The sequence below is a fragment of the Euprymna scolopes genome, chromosome 4, assembly GCF_053919585.1.
Source record: "Euprymna scolopes isolate OS-2025 chromosome 4, ASM5391958v1, whole genome shotgun sequence".
Classification (NCBI taxonomy): domain Eukaryota; kingdom Metazoa; phylum Mollusca; class Cephalopoda; order Sepiida; family Sepiolidae; genus Euprymna; species Euprymna scolopes.
In genome coordinates this window covers 60,835,279-60,858,555 of record NC_136485.1, presented here as the reverse complement: position 1 = coordinate 60,858,555, position 23,277 = coordinate 60,835,279, and the positions used below count along the sequence as shown (strand labels likewise).

Genomic DNA, 23,277 nt, shown 5'->3' with positions numbered 1-23,277 from the left:
GTTCATGCTACAGTTGAGTGGTGCCAAAAAACAAGCAGATGAGATTTCTTACATTCAACAATGTCTGCGGCATTTATTGCATGAATATATTTTATTCTCCGCCCAAAAATAAAACATGTTATTTTGTTTTAAACCAACATGATCATGACATATTTTTGGGCGTGTCAGGTTTTGGCCTTCAGCATGTTTGCAACTGGAAACAAAGAAGCAATAACATGAGATTGCAACATGTTTAGAAGTTTAACTGGTTTCATAGACTCATGAACAAGAACTTCCAAACATACTAAACACTATGGCCTTTCCGCACCAGCAATAACTGTCAGTGAATCCTCATTTCCAAAAATTATTGCTGTACTTTCTTTTTCTTGCACTCATTTTTAAAGGGGTAAGTATCACTCAAACAACACGCGGTAAATGAGAAGAGCGAAACTGGTGACGTGACCAAAACAAATCTGAAACTAAACAGACACAGAGGCAAAAGACGAGTGGGCCAGGGAAAGGCAACACTGCAGGGGGGGTAAGAAAGGGAGTAAGGGAAGGATGGCTGCTCATCATTGACTGTGTGATAATTCTCTCTCTTTTTTTCTGTCTCTTCCTCCCTTTCAAATCTGTCATGAAAAAGGTGACAGCACTCAGTATATGTGCACATCATATTACACTACAGCAATAGTTACAACAGACAAATTACATAGATTCAACTTAATTTCCTCTACACACGGAGAAATACTAAACCTGTTACAGAAGAAAAAGACGGTGAGAAAGTCTACTTTTGCACCTTTCGCACTTAGAAAATGTTTCTTACATTAAATAGTAAATCGGAATCTTGCCTTCATATCAATGTTTTCCACCGTATATATATATATATATATATATATATATAATATTCACATTCTGCTCAAAATCAATTGGCGACCCCATGGCATTGGTGGTGCGAATAGTCAAATATACCTTAAGATGGAGTAATGAAAAGGTGCACAGAGATTTCCTTTTTGTCTTCATAAAAATCGACTTTGCAATCTAGTGGACTGTTATTTACAGATCCTTTCTCACAGAAGAGACATTGCTAGTCTTTACATTATACTTATTTCTATGGCAGGTGCATGACTGACCTTCAACTTCTGGTTTCTCCTTGTAAAACTTCCACTGCAAGAACTTATTCTTCCATCAAAACTGCAAAGACGTTTCAATTCTTCATCTGTATACTTAATATCAAATGAAATTTTCATGTATAGACTTTCTTTCCATGAACCTCTCATTTGTTAAGTTCCATAATATTAATTCCCAGCACTATGGGGGTGGGGGCTATCCGGCTAGTGGATTTTAGTAACACTGGTCTGATCGAAAGTGTGCGATGGACTGGGGCATGAGGCTTTAGTTAATTCAAAGAAAGGAAAAATATAAAACAAGTTTGGATTTAAAAATTTATTGGGATTTAAAAAAATGGAAAATGCATTAGTGAAAATTAAAAGTTAATCCTTGGTGTTGATATGATTTTAGCAATAAACTTGCTGTATATGTTTATGTATATATACTGTATATGTATATATCAGATTGACAAGAAAGTTCTTGCGGTTTTATCTTTTAAATGATGAAAATCTCGGGTGAAATGAAACAAAAATTCATTGATCAGAAAAAGCATCATCAGAATCAACATGGATGGAAAACAAGTTTATTTATGTCAGTAATATAAAAATCTTGTGTTCTGCTAGCGACAAAGTGTTTTTGATATCGCTTAAGATTTTTAAGCATTTCTCACACAGAAAGTTATTAAGATGCTTGAAAAAGTGGTAGTTGGTAGGTGAGAGGTTTGACGCGTATAGTGGATGAGGCAGAGTTTCGTAGTCCAATTCATTCATCTTCTGCAGGGTTGGTTTAGCAATGTGCAGTCAGGCATTGACGTGAAGGAGAATTGGGCCTTTTCTCTTGATTAATGCTGGGTATTGTTGTCAAAGTTTCTGATGCATTTCATCCATTTGTTGACAGCATTTCTTCACCGTAATGGTTTCGCTTGCATTCAAAAAACTGTGATCGATGAGTGCAACAGGCAGCGATTTCTGTGAACTATAGATATACTTTATAAAAATAATTTTTTTATAATCATGTTTTGGAATGTGTTTAAATCAGAACTTTGCATGATTATGATTTTCTTATCCAACACATACCTGCCTGTTTTTTTTTATAAGAATAAATACTCATGTTTTTTAAGGAATTGGATTTTTCTCTTTTTATTATTTTACGTAGTTTAGTTTTAAGAGATTAAGAGGCTCCCTCTTAGAGCTAACATTTGATTCCATTATGATTTAAATTTATATCTGAAGGCTCTTATAAGAATAGATAATATCCCCATTATGGCTACTATCTGTATTTCATTACAGTGCAGTCTTCCAGGGATTGCTTCTAAGTATTTCTGAAGATTTATTTTTATTTTATTAAGCCAGTTGCTCCTATCACAACCAGTATAATGTTTATTTCTTTCGGAGACCATGCCGTTTATAGATCATTTTTTAGGTCCTGATATTTTGTTATCTTTTCCTGTTCAACTCTTTTAAGGCCAAAGTCATTTGGAACTGTGACATTGATTAGATTCTTGGGTTCTTGATAACCAGACATCAGTGGGCATTGGAACAGCTGGGTGTCAGTGAGCACTGGTACGGGTAGGTAGAGGTCAGTAACACTAGTATGAATAGCTGGAGGTCAGTAGGCACTTGTATTAATAGCTGGATGTCAGTGTGCATTGGAATGGATAGCTAGATGTCAGTGGGCATTTGTACAGATAGTTGGACATCAGTGGCCCCACAGTTTTTTTTTCAGGCTTGTTCCATATTACAATGTCTGGCTTCATTGCTTGGTCTTTTATTCTATTTTTTTTTTTTTCATTTTTCTTCCTTTGAAGATTGTAATACTGGGCCAAACCAGCTGCCAACATTGCCCCGCTTTTTATTGAAACCAACCGAGAGCTCTTTTTAGTATCCTCACTGTTCCCTTAAGTGCAATTGTCTGGATCTCTTTTGCACTTGGTTCACCAGGAATATTAGTAAGGTAGGACTTCAGGTTCTTCTTCATAAGCCCTGTAGCACCTATGATAACTGGTATGATTGATATCTTGCTAAGATTCCAGTTTCTTTTCATACCATACATGAGACCTTGGTATTTGGTCTGTTTTTCTCTTTCAGCTATGTTCAGGCCGCCATCATTAGGAACACTCACTTCAATCAAGGTTGCAACTCTCTCTGACTTATTCCATATAACTATGTCAGGTTTCACAGCAGCATTTTCAAGGTAGGTGGCTGTAGGGATTACATGGTCGTAATGTATGGTATATAAGCCATTTCCAACTGTTCTTTTAGGCTGATGTTCCCAGGACTTGCTGGTGTGTTCGCATGTGTTGTTTTAAGCCAGAATTATCTGAAAACAGTGATCCGCATTCTTTACAAGAATATGGTTTTTCTCCTGTATGTGTCCGCAAATGGATGTTGTAACTAGAACTCTGTGAAAAAGAAGATCCACATATTTCACAAGAATATGGTTTCTCTCCGGTGTGTGTTCGCATGTGGATTTTTAGGCTACCACTTTGTGAAAATGCAGAACCACATACTTTACAAGAATATGGTTTTTCTCCAGTATGTGTTCGAATATGAAGTTTTAAATGAGGTTTCTGTGAAAATGTAAAGCCACACACCAAACAAGAATAAGGTTTTTCTCCAGTGTGTGTCTTCATGTGTTGTTTCAAGGTAGAATTGGATGAAAATCCAGATCCGCATTCTTTACAAGAATATGGTTTTTCTCCACTGTGCGTTCGCATATGTCCCTTTAAGCCAGAATTCTCTGAGAATGATGCCCCACATACTTTACAAGAATAAGGTTTTTCCCCAGTATGTGTTCGAATGTGTATTTTTAAATGAGAACTGGTTATAAATGCTGACGAGCAAACTTTACAAGAATATGGTCTTTCTCCACTGTGTTTACGCATGTGTATATTCAACGCACAATTCTGTGAAAATCTGCGTTCACATATTTTACAAGAATAAGGCTTTTCGCCAGTGTGTCGTCGCATATGTTGTTTCAAACTAGAATTTTCTGAAAATGCAAGTTCACACATTTTACAAGAATAAGGTTTTTCCCCCGTGTGTATTCGTATGTGAATTTTCAGATCGGAACTCTGCGAAAATTGTTTTCCACAAACTTGACAAGAATATGGCCTTTCTCCACTATGTATCCGCATGTGTTGTTTTAAGCTGGAATTCATTGAAAATGAAGACCCGCATTCTTTGCAAGAAAATGGTTTTTCTCCAGTATGACTTCGCATGTGATTTTTCAAGAAACAATTCTGTGAGAATCTTTTTCCACATTCTTGACAAGAATAAGGTTTTTCTTCTGTATGCTTTTGAATATGCCTTATTAAATCAGAACTGCTTGTGACTGCTTGATCTTCTTTGTGCGTTTCCATTTTCCATAATTTTTTTTAATACAAGAAATTAGAAGTAATATTGATCCATCTACTTCAGAATGCTAAATATCAATTCATGTTTCTGCTGTATGAATCCATTTATTCTCCAATGGAAGTGTTATCTTCCAATAAAACAAAAATCAAATAAATATCATATATCTGCAAATAAAGAAAGAAATATTAGATTATAAAAATAAGTGACAATATCAAAATCAATTTAGACTCCTAGATTAATAGAAAATATCATCTGCAATACAATAAATAAAAACAGTTTGTTTTATAATGTAGATATTATTGTTAATATAGCAAAGTGCAATCAAAGGGGCACTGTTGTGCAGCCTTGGTGAAAATTTGAGTCTGTGGGAAATAACCAAGTTTTCTCAACTAAAACACTTTTATATCCAAAAAATATCTTTCACTATTGGGCATTAGTAATTAAAACTACCCTACCTCCTGCTCGAAGAGAGAAGTCAGCTTTGTTGTCAAAACAACTCTGGTCACTTAATACCAGAAAGCTATAGGTTAAATCATATTCAGTCTGATAACTAATAATTATGGCTGCTGACGAATGATGGTAAGTGACCTTTTTTGTTGTGTTGATCACTCTTTTTAGTTGTTACATAACCGTTTTGTTAGAATTGTCACAAAATGCAGATGCACTCATAAGACCGTTGACTATTTGGGAGTTTTGTTAATTTTGAAAATGCAGTATAAAAATAAATACTGTTTTTATAAAATATCTTTCCACATTTTATCGTGGATCATTTTCAGCTGCTGTGCAGCCCCATCTGTACATAGGCAATAAACCACAAAAAGTCGATTTCGATTTAGAATGTAAACTATTCTGGGTTAGGTTGTAAAAACTACCCTATATTCTTTTGATTCGTTTATAAAAAAAGTCAAAGTGGAAAAAAACTAAAAAAAATAAAATAGAGAAACACAATGAAAATGAAAAGTTATTCTATTTGGTGTTAAGAAGAGGAATAATAGAAGAAAAAATATCACCAACTTATGTAAGACGTTGTGTAGTTCCTCATATTAAAAAGTTCAGCATGATTTTCTTTCATATTTGTATTACTAGATATGGCGTGTTTTACACAATGCTACTGCAACTTTTGGCACTAATGCACTTTAGTTATCTGTAATTTTTTTTCACATTTTTTTAAAATGGAAAACAGGTAACAATCCCACATTTAATGATTTTTCAAACCAAACTTATTATAATTCAAAACAATACATGCTCAGTAAAAATGAAATGACACAAAGTATTGTACGACAACAGAAAACATTACAGACGGAAATATTTATTGAATTATTTTAAAAGATGATTTGTATAGGTATAAAAGCTGTTTATCCTTGAGCAGGAAACAACAGAGGTAATCTCCCCTGAACAGTAAGTAACCAGTGGTTATCTCCCCTAATGGTTATACATAGCAGAGACATGGGGGGATAGCTATTTGCTTTTTGTGTTAAGTTCAGTAACGAGTTGAAAGGACACATTTTCCCACTTAATACAACCATTACATGAACAACAATATTTCAAACTATTTTCTTTATTTACAAATAAAGTGTAACATTCTATTTAATATTAATCATTTTAATATAGATAATTTTTAAAATGCACAAAAATATAATATTCAGTTGAAATATTATAAAACGGGTGGGATGAATTTTTTTATAACTTTCTTTGAGAAAATATAATTATTTACATGTAAAATATAACAGTTCAATTAAAATATCTTTAATGCTTGCAATTGTTTCTTTTCTAAAAAATCTTACTTGCAGAAGTTAAATTATAAATGATCTTTTATTTTGAAAAGATGAATTTAATAAAATACAATAAATTCTTTAAAATTTAAGGTTCTTCATTATAGTAGCTTTTTATCACAATTTTGACTAAAATCAATGTTATCTATCCAATCGTAACTAATATCGTAATTAGTTAAATATCACTGCATTATTACATTGTACTTTGACAAACACATAACTACATGTCACTCACCATTAATTGTAACAAAACGGACTGAGCTATTTCCTCTGATTTGATGCGGTTTTATTATGTATAAACTTGAAAACTATTTTAATTAATAATTAATTTTCTATCTTATCATTTTTTGTAATTTTTGGATATGTTACTAAATTCGACATGAAAATTAAGTCGATAGTATTGGTTTTACTTGAAATTTAATATTTTGGTTTTTGAAGTTTGCTATTGTAATGAAGAAGCACTAAATCTAAGAAATAATGAATTGTCCCTGTCTTTTCTCTGGTATAAATCTTCTGAAAATGAAAGCAAAAAAGTATTTCCGGTTAGCTAAAATGCACTAGTAGTACATTTGTAGTAGTACAACTGTTGTAGTAATGAAGTTTATCAATCAAGTATTAGCAGTACAACTGTTGTAGTAATGAAGTCTATCAATCAACTACTAGCAGTACAACTGTTGTAGTAATGAAGTTTATCAATCAACTACTAGCAGTACAACTGTTGTAGTAATGAAGTTTATCAATCAAGTATTAGCAGTACAACTGTTGTAGTAATGAAGTTTATCAATCAAGTACTAGCAGTACAACTGTTGTAGTAATGAAGTTTATCAATCAAGTACTAGCAGTACAACTGTTGTAGTAATGAAGTTTATCAATCAAGTATTAGCAGTACAACTGTTGTAGTAATGAAGTTTATCAGTCAAGTACTAGCAGTTCAACTGTTGTAGTAATGAAGTTTATCAATCAAGTACTAGCAGTACAACTGTTGTAGTAATGAAGTTTATCAATCAAGTACTAGCAGTACAACTGTTGTAGTAATGAAGTTTATCAATCAAGTACTAGCAGTACAACTGTTGTAGTAATGAAGTTTATCAATCAAGTACTAGCAATACAACTGTTGTAGTGATGAAGTTTATCAATCAAGTACTAGCAGTACAACTGTTGTAGTAATGAAGTTTATCAATCAAGTACTAGCAGTACAACTGTTGTAGTGATGAAGTTTATCAATCAAGTACTAGCAGTACAACTGTTGTAGTAATGAAGTTTATCAATCAAGTACTAGCAGTTCACCTGTTGTAGTAATGAAGTTTATCAATCAAGTACTAGCAGTACAACTGTTGTAGTAATGAAGTTTATCAATCAAGTACTAGCAGTACAACTGTTGTAGTAATGAAGTTTGTCAATCAAGTACTAGTAGTACTGTAGTACTTACCAACAAAACAAACGCCCACATGTCTGTGCCTTGTATAGGGATGCGCGACAACAAAACTTGGGTTTTTATAAGCGGAAGTCTTGAGGTTGTCAGGAATCTACAGGCGCATGCGCAAGAGAAGGGATTGAGATAGTTGTATAAAAGGCAGGTCGAGTGAGAAGGTTGTTGTTGTTGTCATTGGACGTTACAGTGACGCGTGCGTTAGCAGGTGATTAGGAGGCTGTTTTTTTGTGTGTGTCAAGTCGCGCACCTCGGTGAAGATCATATAAGTCGTGCACCTCGGTGAAGGTGAAGGTACAACTGTTGTAGTAATGAAGTTTATCAATCAAGTACTAGCAGTACAACTATTGTAGTAATGAAGTTTATCAATCAACTACTAGCAGTACAACTGTTGTAGCAATGAAGTTTATCAATCAACTACTAGCAGTACAACTGTTGTAGTAATGAAGTTTATCAATCAAGTACTAGCAGTACAACTGTTGTAGTAATGAAGTTTATCAATCAACTACTAGCAGTACAACTGTTGTAGTAATGAAGTTATCAATCAAGTACTAGCAGTACAACTGTTGTAGTAATGAAGTTTATCAATCAAGTACTAGCAGTACAACTGTTGTAGTAATGAAGTTTATCAATCAAGTACTAGCAGTACAACTGTTGTAGTAATGAAGTTTATCAATCAAGTACTAGCAGTACAACTGTTGTAGTAATGAAGTTTATCAATCAACTATTAGCAGTACAACTGTTGTAGCAATGAAGTTTATCAATCAAGTACTAGCAGTACAACTGTTGTAGTAATGAAGTTTATCAATCAAGTACTAGCAGTACAACTGTTGTAGTAATGAAGTTTATCAATCAAGTACTAGCAGTACAACTGTTGTAGTAATGAAGTTTATCAATCAAGTACTAGCAGTACAACTGTTGTAGCAATGAAGTTTATCAATCAAGTACTAGCAGTACAACTGTTGTAGTAATGAAGTTTATCAATCAAGTACTAGCAGTACAACTGTTGTAGTAATGAAGTTTATCAATCAACTACTAGCAGTACAACTGTTGTAGTAATGAAGTTATCAATCAAGTACTAGCAGTACAACTGTTGTAGTAATGAAGTTTATCAATCAAGTACTAGCAGTACAACTGTTGTAGTAATGAAGTTTATCAATCAAGTACTAGCAGTACAACTGTTGTAGTAATGAAGTTTATCAATCAACTATTAGCAGTACAACTGTTGTAGCAATGAAGTTTATCAATCAAGTACTAGCAGTACAACTGTTGTAGTAATGAAGTTTATCAATCAAGTACTAGCAGTACAACTGTTGTAGTAATGAAGTTTATCAATCAAGTACTAGCAGTACAACTGTTGTAGTAATGAAGTTTATCAATCAAGTACTAGCAGTACAACTGTTGTAGTAATGAAGTTTATCAATCAAGTACTAGCAGTACAACTGTTGTAGTAATGAAGTTTATCAATCAAGTACTAGCAGTACAACTGTTGTAGTAATGAAGTTTATCAATCAAGTACTAGCAGTACAACTGTTGTAGTAATGAAGTTTATCAATCAAGTACTAGCAGTACAACTGTTGTAGCAATGAAGTTTATCAATCAAGTACTAGCAGTACAACTGTTGTAGTAATGAAGTTTATCAATCAAGTAGAAAAATATTGATTTTAAAAACTATTTTTTCTGATTAACATCAACAATCCAAATTTCTTATGATTCCGATGAGTCAGGAAAAAATAACAGGTAACTTCTCAAGCATAAGTTGTGGTATAGATCAGATAAGATAGACGAGAACCTTTTGTCTAGTGGACCATGGCTTTAGCTAAAATGTCAAAAAATACAGAAAACAAGTGTGTGAAGCAAAGATAAAAAGAGAATCAATAATATAACATCTTCTACTCTATACTAAAATTCAATGTGTATTTATTTGTATATAAATAAATATAAATCTGTAACATCATAAGTTAATGAATGGAAAATATGTCTTTTCTAATCACAGACAAAACCATTTCAAGTTGTGAAAGGAAGCGAGAAAGCAAATATCAAGTTAGACTGTAATTCGGAAAAAAAAATATCATAATTATTTGGTAGATTGCTACCATAATTTTTATTTATTTTCGAGTTTTGACCAATTCTCGAAACTTCAAAGATAGACAACCTCATACTCACCATCTTTTTTTGTCATTTTAACTTAAACGCTCGGCACTATTAAGTTTCGAACTTAATAAACACTTTAAAATAAGTTAAAACAACAAAAACTTATCTATATGTGTAGAAGAGTAACTTATCTTGCCTTTGGTAACATTTATTTGTCATATATTTGTTTGTTGATAACATTTTTGATTTTTTTACCATAGTAAAACATATTCAGAATTGCACTTCTGGTGGCAATTAAAAGTGCAGAAAAGTCAGCGCTTAATCAAGATTTGGTCTTTATCTAAGGGAGATAACTAGCATTTCCTAAGGAAATGCTATTCTGTTGCAGATAATAAGAAACGATTTAGGACGCTGAAATGATCCATAGAACAAGGAAATAAATTCTTTTTTATACAAGAAACTCAGTAGAAACACTAAAACCAGTACATGTGTATCTATGTTACCATGCTGAAATAATATTATTATTTAGAAACCTATTCTTAACATGTGGAGGATGTTTTGTAACAATTCTGTACTTTCACCTAATAATATATCATAAAAATTGAATTTAACTGGAAAATACTATTAAAAAAGTGTGCAGTAACATAGACACATAAACACATTAAAAACTTACGCAGATAGAGAGAAAAGTAACTTATCTTGCCTTTAGCAGCATTTATTTGTTACATACTTATTTTTTTTGCCACTTTTCCAGTTTTGTCGTCTATGATTATAATTGCTCGAAATTCTTTAAGCTGTTTTCTATGAGCTGGGGTAAAAGGATAGCACTGTGATGTTTTCTCTTTGGAGTTTTGAGAATCGATCAAAAAGTCATAAATAAAAAAAAAATGGGAATAAATAATGACAGGAAAAAATTGGTGGGTGGGTGGAAGCTAAAATTTTAGGGAGGGGGAGCTGAAAACCTGCATGGACCAAAACCTAGGTAGCTGTCAATGGAGAACAATGTGACCTGAATTTTCCGAAATTGTCCCTTTGACTACTGTACACTCTTTAACCCTTATCCTCAAGTAGCCTCTGAGCCTTGATAAGTGGTGATTCCTTTATGAAAAAAAATGAAAGCAAGGCTCAAATTTTACCTCCCTCTGGTATCTGCACTCTTATCCCATTACAAAACAACCTTAAAGTAACACTCTACTGACATGAAACTCTTAAGAACTGGTGATCAACATTTACTAAATACTTCTATCTTTTCCCACCATGAAGGTGGATGTAGTGTTTAATCATAGAACGGAAGACAGAGCAAAACCTCTTTACTAGGCTTTACCGAACTAACTTCACAGTCAATAATAAATGTAAGAGCAAATAGTAAAGAGCAGGTAGCAGCAGTAAATGCAAGAACTGTTAGTAACAAAATGTTGAAGAAGAAAAAAAACTCAGCCCTTTTAAAAAGGAAACGGAACGTGTGCAATATCACGTGCCATAGAAACTTTTAACGGAAATATAACAATCTCCCCCCACTAGTAAGAGAGATTGCAAGCTGTAGATTTTTTTTTTTTAAAATACAAAGTTATCTTTGAAAGTGGCGATGTGTTTTATTTATAAGTCCAGTCGCTGGACTAGTTTACGGATTTGGCTAGACCAGCATGGAAGCAGTTCAATATTCGAAGGACTGGCAGAATTCTCTGTATTTTCTGCATTAGGTGTATTGTCAACTGGATTTGTTTCAATCAAATTGGCCGTGTCTGCATTTGCAAGGTCGGGTCGAGTATTCTCAGCAGGACCCTGAGGTCCATCAGAGCACGGAAACAAGCCAAATGTCTTAGCGCCACTGAATCTTTCCGGCCATCATTATGCCATATTCTCGCATGCGTAGGGTTGGCCTCGAGGAGTTCCACTACCTCGACGATCGGGTCGTACTTGCTCTTGGTGCCAAACTGTTTTAATAGTACCTCCCCAGGTTCACAGAGCCAAACAGGTAAGGCAGTACCAGTAGAAGAGTGCCTTTCAAATTTGAACAATCGTTCATGGGGAGTTGCATTCGTACTAATGCATAGTAAGGAGCAAATAGAATTTCAAACATCAGGCAGAACATTCTGCCAAGCACTAAGGAGTAGCTGTTTAGATTCCAGGGCCAATAATATTGATTGCCAAATAACGCCGTTATATCACTCGCACTGACTGTTTCCTCTTGGGTTGTATGCAGTAGTGTTACTGCACCCAACCCCAAGTCGCGTCAGGAAATTTCTGAACTCCTCCGACATGAACGATGTTCCTCTATCAGAATGGATGAAAGCGGGGAGTCCAAAAATAGAAAAAATATTCGTCAGGCATTTGATTGCGGTCTGCGAAGAACAATCACGACAAGGGAACACAAAGGGAAATCGACTGTACTCATTCACAATAGTAAATAGGTAATGACATCCTTTCGAAGATGCCGGGACAGGCCTCTTGAAGTCTACGGAGAGGCGATGAAAGGGAGCAGTAGCGCAGATCAGTGTATTGTTAGTAGGGCTGAAGAATTGAGGCTTTATTTTTGCGCACGTTGTACACTCAATGTCATGCGCCGAACTTCATTAATTGAGGTATGGCATATTTTGTGATCATATATAGTGCCAAAACGCTGTACACCAGGGTGTATTAATGAACTATGTATGGCCCTTAGCTCCTCCAAGGAGGAAGTAGCAGCACCACACACTCTCGATAAAGCATCGGCAACAATGTTTTCACTTCTGGGATGGTGTTTTATATTGTATGAGAACGGGAGAAGCTCCATTTTCCACTGAATGATTTTATCGTTTTTAATTTTTCCTCGGTAAGCTGGCTTATACATAAAAGATACGGCTTGCTGGTCTGTTACGATAGTGAAGTGCTTCCCAGCAAGGAGGTCCCTCCATTTTCAGACACATTCAACTATCGCGTAAGTGTAGTCCTATTTCCGATGGGTTTAGTGAGTGGGAAAAGAACGCTACAGGCCTATCAGCCTGTAAGAGGGTGCCTCCGATAGCCTTTTCTGAGGCATCGGTCTCGATAGTAATTGGTAGTTCATTGTCAATAACCTTTACAGATGATTCGGTGATGTCCTTAAGTTTCTCGAAAGAATTCACAACTCTAGGTGGCATGGGAAATTGTTTATTTTCAACCAGGGGACAAATTTTGTGTGAATACTTAGGTATCCATTTCGCGTAGTAAGAAAACATACCAAGGTACCTTTTTAACAAATTTGAATCCAAAGGAGGAGGCATTTGCAAAAGGGGTTTCAAACGCTCAGGATCAGGTTGGATAGTTCCGTCACAGATTTGGTATCCAAGCAAATTGATAGAGCGAAGCAAAAACTTTGATTTTACTTGGTTTGTTTTGAGGTTGTTTGTTGAGGCAGCCTTTAAGAAACGTTCCAAGTTAGCGTCATGCTCCTCTTGAGTTTTACCGCAAATGGTAATATCATCAATGTAAGAAAAAGTTCCGAATAACTTATTTTCAGAAATAAAGGAATTCATACATCGTTGAAAGGCAGAAACCCCATTAGTGACACCCATGGTTTACGAGATCCTCAATCTGAGGCAATGGGTATGCGTCAAGTAGGGTGAAACGATTAATAGTTTTGGAAAAAATCAACCACCAGTCGTTTCTTTCTATTAGGCAACGAAGTTACGACAATTTGAGCACGCCACAGTGAATAGCTGGTTTCAATGACATCGTCCTTAAGCAGTTGAAGAATTTCCTTTTCAATAAACCGGGCATGCTCCGCACGGTAGTTTCAGGATTTTGTAGCAATGGGTTTGCAATCAGGAGTCAGGTTTCAGAACAATTTTACAAGGGCACAACTGATCTTGGTTAGCGCGCAAATTTTTAAGGTATCCTGAGATCCATTAAAAGAAATAGTAATGCCCCGGTGTAGTTTAAAAAATGGCACCCCGAGTCAACCCCTTTATATTCACAACCGTTGAAGAAAATGTTCTCAGTGCAATATTCAGACAGTTTAAGGGAAACGCCAAATGATGCCATAGAAATTACAGAGTTCCATTTTAAAGTAGGCAGTCTCATTGTTTTGACAATGCGGGCACTGATAAAATTATCAGAACTGCTGGTGTCTATAAGGGCAGTTAACCTTTTTCCTTTTTACTCCACAGTTTCGGTGATAAGAGGGCAACTATCACCACCTTTAATGCGGGCCCCTATGATAGCAGAAGAAGAACGTGAATGTCTCGTTAGAGTAGAACGGCAAACTTTAGAAAAATGCCCGAGTTTACCACAGCTTCGACATATCTTATCGCGGGCAGGGCAAAGGCGGCGGTCATCCTTAAGGTGACGTCGCCCTCCACAGTTGTAGCACTTGCCACGAACAGGAAGGACAGCAGAGAACTGTACAGAGTCAAACTCCATTCGAGAATCAGTTGGAACAGAATTTTTAGAAATACAAGTGGCCTCCTCGGCAAAATCGGCCAGTACATTTTTAGTTCCCGTAGTAGAAGTAACAGCGACTGATCCAATCTAAGAGGCATACGATTCCGTGCGAAAGTGAGCTTGTTCAAAAGCCCTAGCACATTGAGTAGCTTCTGTGAGAGTTAGAGTGTCTGTTTCAAGTAGCCTAGCACGTATCAATGAGGACCGGAGACCACGAATGAATGCATCATGGACAGATTCATCCCTGTAAATGGTGGCCGTTATTTCTTTAAAACAACAGTCAGCGGCAAGTCGATTCAAGGCCTGAAGGTATTGGTCGACAGACTCGCTTTCTTGTTGCAAACGCGTAAAAGGCAGATTCTAGCGTGAATAACGCTTGGAGACTTGTCGTAAACGCCTTTCAATAATTCCACGGCATGTTCAAAAACAGAGCAACCTTCGATAACCTCAGCAACAGAGGGACCAATGTTTAAATAGAGAACTTCTAGCTTATTAGGGTTTAATGAAGCAATAGATGATAAGTAGTAATTAAAGTTGCAGAACCATAATTTCCAAAGCTTGCTGGCATCAAATTTATCTAGGCGAATTATCTTCTCCATGAGAAAAATAAAAAATTAGTTCGGTAAATTGTAGTGTTTTATCATAGAATGGAAGACAGAGCAAAACCTCTTTACTAGGCTTTATTAAACTAATTTCACACCCAATAATAAACGTAAGAGCAAATAGTAAACGTAAGAGCAAATAGTAGAGAGCAGGTAGCAGCAGTAAACGTAAGAACTGTTAGTAACGAAATGTTGAAGAAGAAAAAAAATTCAGTGCTTTTAAAAAGGAAAAGGAAAATGTGCAATATCACGTGCCTTAGAAAGTTTTACTTTAACGGAAATATAACAGTGGATCATCTCATTTCTAGTTCCCATCAATTTTCTAATAGGTATCTTGGCATGAGATTAAAATATAGGCACGGCCAAAACAGAAGGAGAGTGTATTTTTTGACAGAATCTCTCTTTAAAAATTTACCAAAAATCAAGTAATTACCCAATCAATACGAAATTTTCACCGATTATTAAGTGAAGCATAAACTTTATAACAGTGTACTTTTTTTATATAATATATATATATATACATATATATAAATAAGATATGTGTTACATTGAACACTTTAAAGCCAAATAGCTACAATTTAGATTGGTCTAAATAAAGACAGTGCATGGCCAAATCAGCCAACGAGGGCTTGCTTATAATTGTAGAATTTCTCACAACATTTAAAAAAGAAACTGTGGCAACTTTTTCTACATCTTTTACGACTAATTTTGTTTTCAGTTAAAAAGTAAATGCTATGGTAAGGTTTTTGAAACATTAGTCTTTAACATCACGAAAATGTGACGGTAGTAAGTTTAAATTTTTTTTTTCAAACAAAACTTTTTAATAAAACAAGGATGACTTGAAAAAAAAAAAAAAAGGCTGCGGCAGCTTTCCTTTTTTTTACTGAACAAAGTTTATAATATTAATAACACCAACATCTAGTTTTTAACACAAATAATAACTCACAGTTTTGTTTAATAAAAATTATACTACTTCTACAACTATCGTCGCATTTTCATTTTTTGCAACGTTAAAAAACAAGATGCTGGTGTTATTGGTACTAGTGCAGAGAGTGATCCACCGATCCGGACATAAATAATAACGTTATTATTTAAAAAGCCGTTCTTAACATGGGGAGGGTGTTTTCTACCTATTCTATACTTCAATCTTACAATTGAATAAAAAAAAACATAAAACTTTAATTAAACTTGGAAATACGATTAAAAAAATATCGCGGATCACTCTCTGCACTAGCACCGTGTTTTTAATATTATAAGCTTTGCTACAGCAAAAAAAAAAAGTTGCCATAGCTTTAAAAGTTTCATCCTTATTTTATTCAAGAGATTCATTCTTTGTATTTTTTAAAGTTAGAGACTAATTTTTTAAAAACTTTACCATAACATATGCTTTATAATAATAAAAAAGAAGTAGTTGTATAAAATGTAGAAAAAAAAGTTGTCGTAATGTCTTCATTTAATGAAAATATCGTTGGTTTGTTGGTTCAGCGTCATAAATTATATGAAAACAGAAACAATTCTCTTAATAATCGTGTAAAGGTTACATTTTATATTAATGTTATCAACTTTGTTAAATTAAAAAAAAATTTGCAGCAGCTTTATTTAATATTTTGATTTAATAAAAACTATCGTTGATGCGTCTTAAATTATGAAATGAAAAAAATGAACGCATCGCTAGGTATATCAGAATTTTTGTAGGAATTTTTGACACCCCTAACACGAAACTGTGAATAAAATATAAAAATCTCGTAATTTCTCTGTTAAAAGTGGGTTATTTATTTTCTTTATAGATTATACTTCCAAAATAAACTATTAAAGCTGTTTTAAAAGTAATAGAAATTTTTTTTTTTTTAAAACAGTAATGAATTTTCCGAACTCAATATTTTTCAATTTTTAAACTTTAAAAAGCTATCAAAATTTTTCTATTGATTCTATTTTTACGATATTTTCAGGGTCAATGTGAAATTTTATGTTCTTTCCAATAAACCGAATATAATATTTTAGACAAACGTTTTTTTTAATTCACGCCCCCCCCCCATTTTTTGCAACGTTAAAAAACAAGATGCTGGTGTTATTGGTACTAGTAAAGTAAATAATTAATTTACTCACCGAAAAGTAAATAATTAATTTACTCCCAAATTGAAGAGAAAAGGTCAATAAATAATATATTCAAATTTAAAACAAAAAAAAACGTAGTGTTTTTTTTAGAATTTTACCTGTAAAGTTTAAAACTTTTTTTTAAAACCACGTTATTTGTTTTTTCTTTTTTTTTTAATGGAACCTTGGTCATTGCTCCTTTAATAGAAAAAAAATTAAGGCTTGAATTACATTTTTCGAGGAGTTATAAGCTTGGAAAGACAGGGGGTCGAATAATTCACGCCTCCCATTTTGAAATGTCTATTAAAAAGTAAATAATTAATTTATGTACCAAAGTCTTATATATCACAAATTGAAGAGAAAAGGTCAATAAATAATATATTCAAATTTAAAACAAAAAACAGAACTGTTTTTTAGAAATTTACCTGTAAAGTCCGAAGTTTAAAACCTTTTTTTAAAAAAAACACACGTTTTTTTAAATGAAACCTTGGTCCTTGCTCCTTTAATTGAAAAAAAAATTAGGGCTTGAATTACATTTTTCGAGGAGTTATAAGCTTGGAAAGATGGGGTGGAATTATTCACTATTTTCACGAAATTTCTGACACACCTAACGCATCGCATCTCTTAGTAAAGGTTGTCTCTCTTAGCACAATGACAAATTGTAAAATAGCATCTATATAACCGAATCCTGTATAAGCGCCGAAAAATCTGTATTATATACGTACTCATTATAGAACGAAAATGCCATATTCCAAAAATCATTTAATTTGATCAAGTACTCTGGGTTTGTATTACTGTACACAGATTCGAAAAAGTTGTCAAAAACAAACATAACAAATAAATGTTATCAAAGGCAAGGTAAGTTATTTTTCTACCTAACTGGATATGTTTCTAGTGTTTTTATTTAATGCAACATGTTTATTCAGCTCGAAAAACATACAATGTTTATTGATGTATTAAAAAATTTTAAATGACGCCCGACTCTCTCTGACATGGTAAGTTTCGGAAAAGGAGTTAAAAATAATAAACTAAACAAAATACTGTTAGAAATTCGCTCAATATATGTTACTCGTGGCATAAGTTGACATATATTCGGTGTTTTTTTAATAGTATTTTGTCTAGTTTATTATTTATAACACCTTTTCCCAAACTTAACATGTTAAAGAGAGAGTCGGGCGCGGGCGCCATTTTGAATTTTCCAATACATCGGTAAACACTGCATGTTTTTCGAGCTGAATAAACATGTTACATTGAATAAAAACACAAAAAATATATCCAGTTTGGTAGAAAAGTAACTTATATTGCCTTTGATAACATTTACTTGTTATATATTTGTTTTTTGACAACTTTTTCGAATCTATGTGTACAGTAATACAAACCCGCATTGTATTCTTTGGTGGCCATCTTTGTTACGCGCGCAGATTTGTTTATGGCACGCGCGTAAAAACGATGGCCGCCAAAGAATACAATTCATAAAACCACTTTTTATATCTCGATAACTACTTATCTCTGCAAAATTTCAATGCGATTTCCGTATTCAGCATAGTAGAAAACTTATACAAGTCGTCATTTAAAACAAAATTGTGGAGGTGGACGTAATCTGAAAAAATACCTTTTTATTTTCTTAGTAAAAAAAAAAAAAAAATAATAATAATTGATCGAGGTAATTTTTAGAATATGACATCTTTGTTCTGTGAGTACATACACGATGAAGATTTTTCTGTATTTTTTAAATAAGTGTAGTTCTAAATAAGCGGCAATCGTGAAGAAAGAGAGAGCCTGTTTCCTCGGTTTGACTATAGGTGGCGTTACTGTCTGTCCACCCCGTTACGGAAGCACAAAATGTATATAATGCTACCCTTGAAATAAAAATAAATGTTTTTGTTATATTTTAATTTTAAACATGTTTTTTTTTTTTTTTTGCAAACAGTTTTAAGTTTTATTTTTTTTCAAACATTTACGTTTTTTTTTGTTTTTGCAAACATATATAAGTTTTATTTTTCCAAACATTTACGTTTGTTTTTGCTATATTTTTCTTTTAAACATACAACCGTTTTTCGGCGAGTATTTTTTACGCTCTTATGATTAAAAAAAAATCAACGTTTTTTTTTTTTTTAAATCTTTTTTATGAGCCCCTCCCTTTTTTTTTTTTTTTTTTAATTTTCTGCACTTATTTTACCTTTTCCGCGAGTATTTATATATATATTTGAAAAAGGATATTGTAAAACCTGAATCTTACTTGAAACTACTATTAAGAAATAGCGCGGTACCGGTACAATAAGTGCATAAGCAAACTTTTCAAAAAGAAAAATATTTAAAAATATTTAGTTTATGCTTGCAAAAAAACAAACAAAAAAAAAACGTAAATGTTTGAAAATAAACAAGCAACAAAACGTAAATGTTTGGAAAAATAAAACTTAAATATGTTTGCAAAAACAACAACAAAAAAAACGTAAATATGTTTGAAAAAATAAAACTTAAATATGCTTGCAAAAAAAAAAAAAAAAAAAAAAACACGTTTAAAATTAAAATATAACAAAAACATTTATTTTTATTTCAAGAGTGGCATTGAAAACATTTTGTGCTTCCGTAACTGGGTGGACAGACAGTAACGCCACCTATAGTCAAACGGAGGAAACAGGCTCTCTCTTTCTTCACGATTACCAAATAAGCTCCATTATTATTATTATTATTATTATTATTATTATTATTATTATTATTATTTAAAATCAAAATAAACCCGTATTTTTCTACTTACCTCTTTCATTATTGCTCAAGATAAAAACTTCAATGAGGGGTAAAAATGTGTTGATTTATTTTTAATTTCCCTTTTCAGTCAAATTCAAAATGTTTTCTTTCACAGTGGAAAAAAACAATTTCTATTTTCGTTTTTTTGTTTTTTTTATTTGATATAATCCATAAAAAAAATTGCCCAAGTTGAAAAGAAATGGAAAAAGTAAAAGGCGAAAACGCAATGAAAATGTAAAGCTACATTTGGCCGTTAACACAAAACAGAAATTAAATACTGACCGGTGTACGCCGTTATATAGTTCCTTATATCATAAAGGTCCGTGTTAATTTCTTACCTTTTTTAATGAATAATAAGAAAATTACCTAATTATAAATAATTTTGGAATTTTTTTTTTTACATTATGAAGTGAGTGAAAGATAGGTACGGGCAAAAATGGTGAAATAAAGATAGTTTTAAAAGCCGATTTATCATAATTTTTTTGTAGGTTTATGACTTGTTTTTTTTTTTTTTATTGCATTTGAAAAATTAAAGACAATTTCCCAAATGAAAATAAATAAATATTTGTACACGTGGAAAAAAAAGTTATGAAAAATGTTTTTACTGCGAGCTAACCAATTCAGCTAAAATTTGGGATAACCTTTCTTTACGGAGATGGTCCCAACGTCCGCCTCGTTCTGAGCTCAGGGAGAGGCCGTCTGACGTAGGCGGTGTCGAGGCAGAATATTACCCCTTCAATAAAGTGCCCAGTTGTTAACTTAAGGAGAAAAAAACCCGTTCCAATAATTAGAATTTTTATTTTTTTATTTTAAACAGTTCAAATAATTAGAATTTAAAAAAAATAAACAGTTCAAATAATTAGAATTTTACAAAATAAAAACTTCAAATAATTAGAATTTTACAAAATAAACAGTTCAAATTTTTGATAATTCAACAGGTCAAATAATTGGAATTTTACAAAATAAACAGTTTAAATAATTAGAATTTAAAAACAAAAAAGCAGTCCACATGATTAGAATAGTTCCACGTGGTTAGTTAACCCTGTAAAATTCTGTGATTTGTTTCACAATATTTGTAAAAGCATCTGTCTGTGACATATCGCATATTTTAGGGTTAGGGTAATTTTCTGCCTCGACACCGCCTACGTCAGACGGCCTCTCCCCAAACTCAGAACGAGGCGGACGTCGGGACCATCTCCGTAAAGGATAACAAAAATTTTAAGTTAAATAAATTCATTGTAAACATTCTTTGAAAGATAAGGTAGCAGAATTAGCAATAACCGAAATGAGGGGAAATAGAGAGCTTACCTCGGATACGCCTGTTGTGTTTCGGCTTGAGCGGAAGTGAGAGTTCTAAGATGGCGTCCATGGGTTTTTATTAGCGTTTACCCCATGCAATTATCGTAGAATCTGTCTGCTCTCGCGCGATTATACAAATACATAATTCCCGGCCGCTATAAACGCAGGTCACTGGAAAGCAGTCAGGGGGCGTTTTGCAGATTGTGTGTAGGTAATTCTGTGGATTCGATTGGATTGTGCTTTATGACGAACCACGTGTCTGCGAGAAGCGAGTTTTTTTCTTGCATTTTTTTTTTTTTTGTTTTCTGTTTTTTTGTCTTCTTTCTCCACGGTTATTACAGACAAGAAACCCCTCTCTTCTAGAGGTGGCCGATACTGACTATTTCCTATCTGTGTTCTTGATTTTTTTTTTGTTGTTGTTGTTTTGCCTACTACATTTTGCTTCAGATAAATATCAATTTTCTGGGTCTATTCCACTGATAATTAGTAAAGTCATAAGATATTGAATTAGATAATAAAAAAATACCTTTTTTGCACAAAAAATAGCTTGAATAGCTCCCAAAAGCGAGAGATTCTTGCTCCACAGAATTTCAACAAAACTGAAGATTCTACAGATGCATTATGCGGAAGACAAAAATCTCAGACAGTCGAAAGTCTGTCTGAAAATGACGTAAGGCAGTTAAAGGGAGGTAGGGAATGTTAATTGTTCCCCCAGCCGTGCATCTGTACATTTCTATCGTGAACGTTTTTATGCTTTTTACCATTTTATCGTAGCCTTGCTGTAATCACAGCGAGTTCTACTCAAACAGAATAATGGTGCGCAGCCCCAACTGTAAAACCCAGTTGCACATGCGGCTGTTTAAAGTTTGTTTCAGCTGTGTACACATCGCCTTTCGACACCAACGCAAATTCTGTGGGCATATAAATGAAACTCTGTCTTTTTACGGGTATGTCTTGGAAAACACCTCACGTCATAAAGATGTTGTTTTTTTTTTCATCCAATTGGATTACGAAGAAAACAAATTTCAAAAATATGTTTTCAGACAGCGTTCATGGAAATATATAAAAAGGGCATTTTGTCACCCAAACCAGTCAGTCGAAGCCCAACCAGCATGCTGCAGACTTCATCATCGACTCCGTCCCACGGGACGTTAAATGCGCACGACTGATAAGAAATTTTCCACGGAAATGGACTTTTTACCTTTTCTTTCTCTCTGCTAAAGTAAGCGATGGACTTTTATGTTGGTTAATTATTCCTAAAAAAAGGATTGGTTATTTCTAACCGAGAACTTTTACTTTTCTACTTCCTTTCATTTTATTACCTCAGTCGCAGGAAGAGACTCATTAAGAGAAAACTTTCTGGTCTTCTCTTTTCACTTAATATCGATTTTGAAAAATAAATTTTGTATAAAATTTATTCATCCGCTTCAGTCATCTTTGTTTGATTGTGCAACACCATTTCACACCCATTTATTATTATTTTTATTCCCATTTGTTGCGGACTGTAGGTGTCGATGTTAGTCCCACAACAATTTTTTGATTTAATTATTTTTCTATGTTCCTGCTTTTAAATTAATTTTTTTCAAGATTATATAAAAATTTATATTACGCCAAAAGTTTAACATTCATGTAAGCAAGGAAAATATTAGAATCTTACTTATAAAAATTATGTGAAACCTGTAAATTAAAAAAAAAAAAAAAGTAGAAATATTTTTTACAATTATAATTATTTTTGTGTGAAAATATTAAATATTCAATGAATTATCATTGAATATTTAATATTTTCACACAAAAATAATTATAATTGTAAAAAATATTTCTACTTTTTTTTTTTTTCGGTAGTTCGAGAAATTAATTTTTCTTTGATTTATATCGAATTCATTAATATCGACTTTAGGGGATTTTTTTGTAATGTTCCTGTAAAAATTAAATATTTTATTAATTGTTATATTTTACGATGCTTTATTTTCATAAAAAAGCAAAAAATAAATTCATGCATTTTTTTTACTACTGAAAATAACTTTAGTAAACATATTTTTTGTTTAAACAAAACAATACATTCTCACTAAATGTAAATAAAAATAATGAGTTCATTATATTCCGTGAGTATTATTTGATATATACTGAATTAAAATTGGTTAATTTCCTGATTTTTGGTGAATTTTTAAGTAAAGGGAAGGGTCAAAATGTTTATACAATTTGAGCATCAGCATTCATTTTGCACGTACCTAGAGAAAGAGTTTGAAAAAGCGGGGAAAGACTGGTATCTTGTTAATATAGGTTTTATTAACTAAAAGAATACACGTGACATGTTATTGATGAGAGTCGTAAAGATGGAATCACATCTATACATCTATGTGAACTCGGTTCCCATAATACTCCCCCCCTAGTTAGCT

General features: G+C 33.1%; 1 protein-coding gene across 1 annotated transcript in view; it reads right to left on the bottom strand.

Annotated features, from left to right (window-relative positions):
* Positions 1-19,973, bottom strand: part of LOC145267765 (uncharacterized) — a 49,050-nt gene extending 29,077 nt beyond the window's left edge. The window contains exons 1-2 of the mRNA XM_080123324.1: positions 19,593-19,973; positions 3,387-4,606 (exon numbers count right to left, since the gene is read on the bottom strand). Coding sequence (XP_079979450.1) covers positions 3,387-4,447 — 1,061 coding nt within the window. The 5' untranslated portion in view covers positions 4,448-4,606; positions 19,593-19,973. The remainder of the gene's footprint in view (positions 1-3,386; positions 4,607-19,592) is intronic.
* Between the last annotated feature and the right edge of the window lie 3,304 nt (positions 19,974-23,277).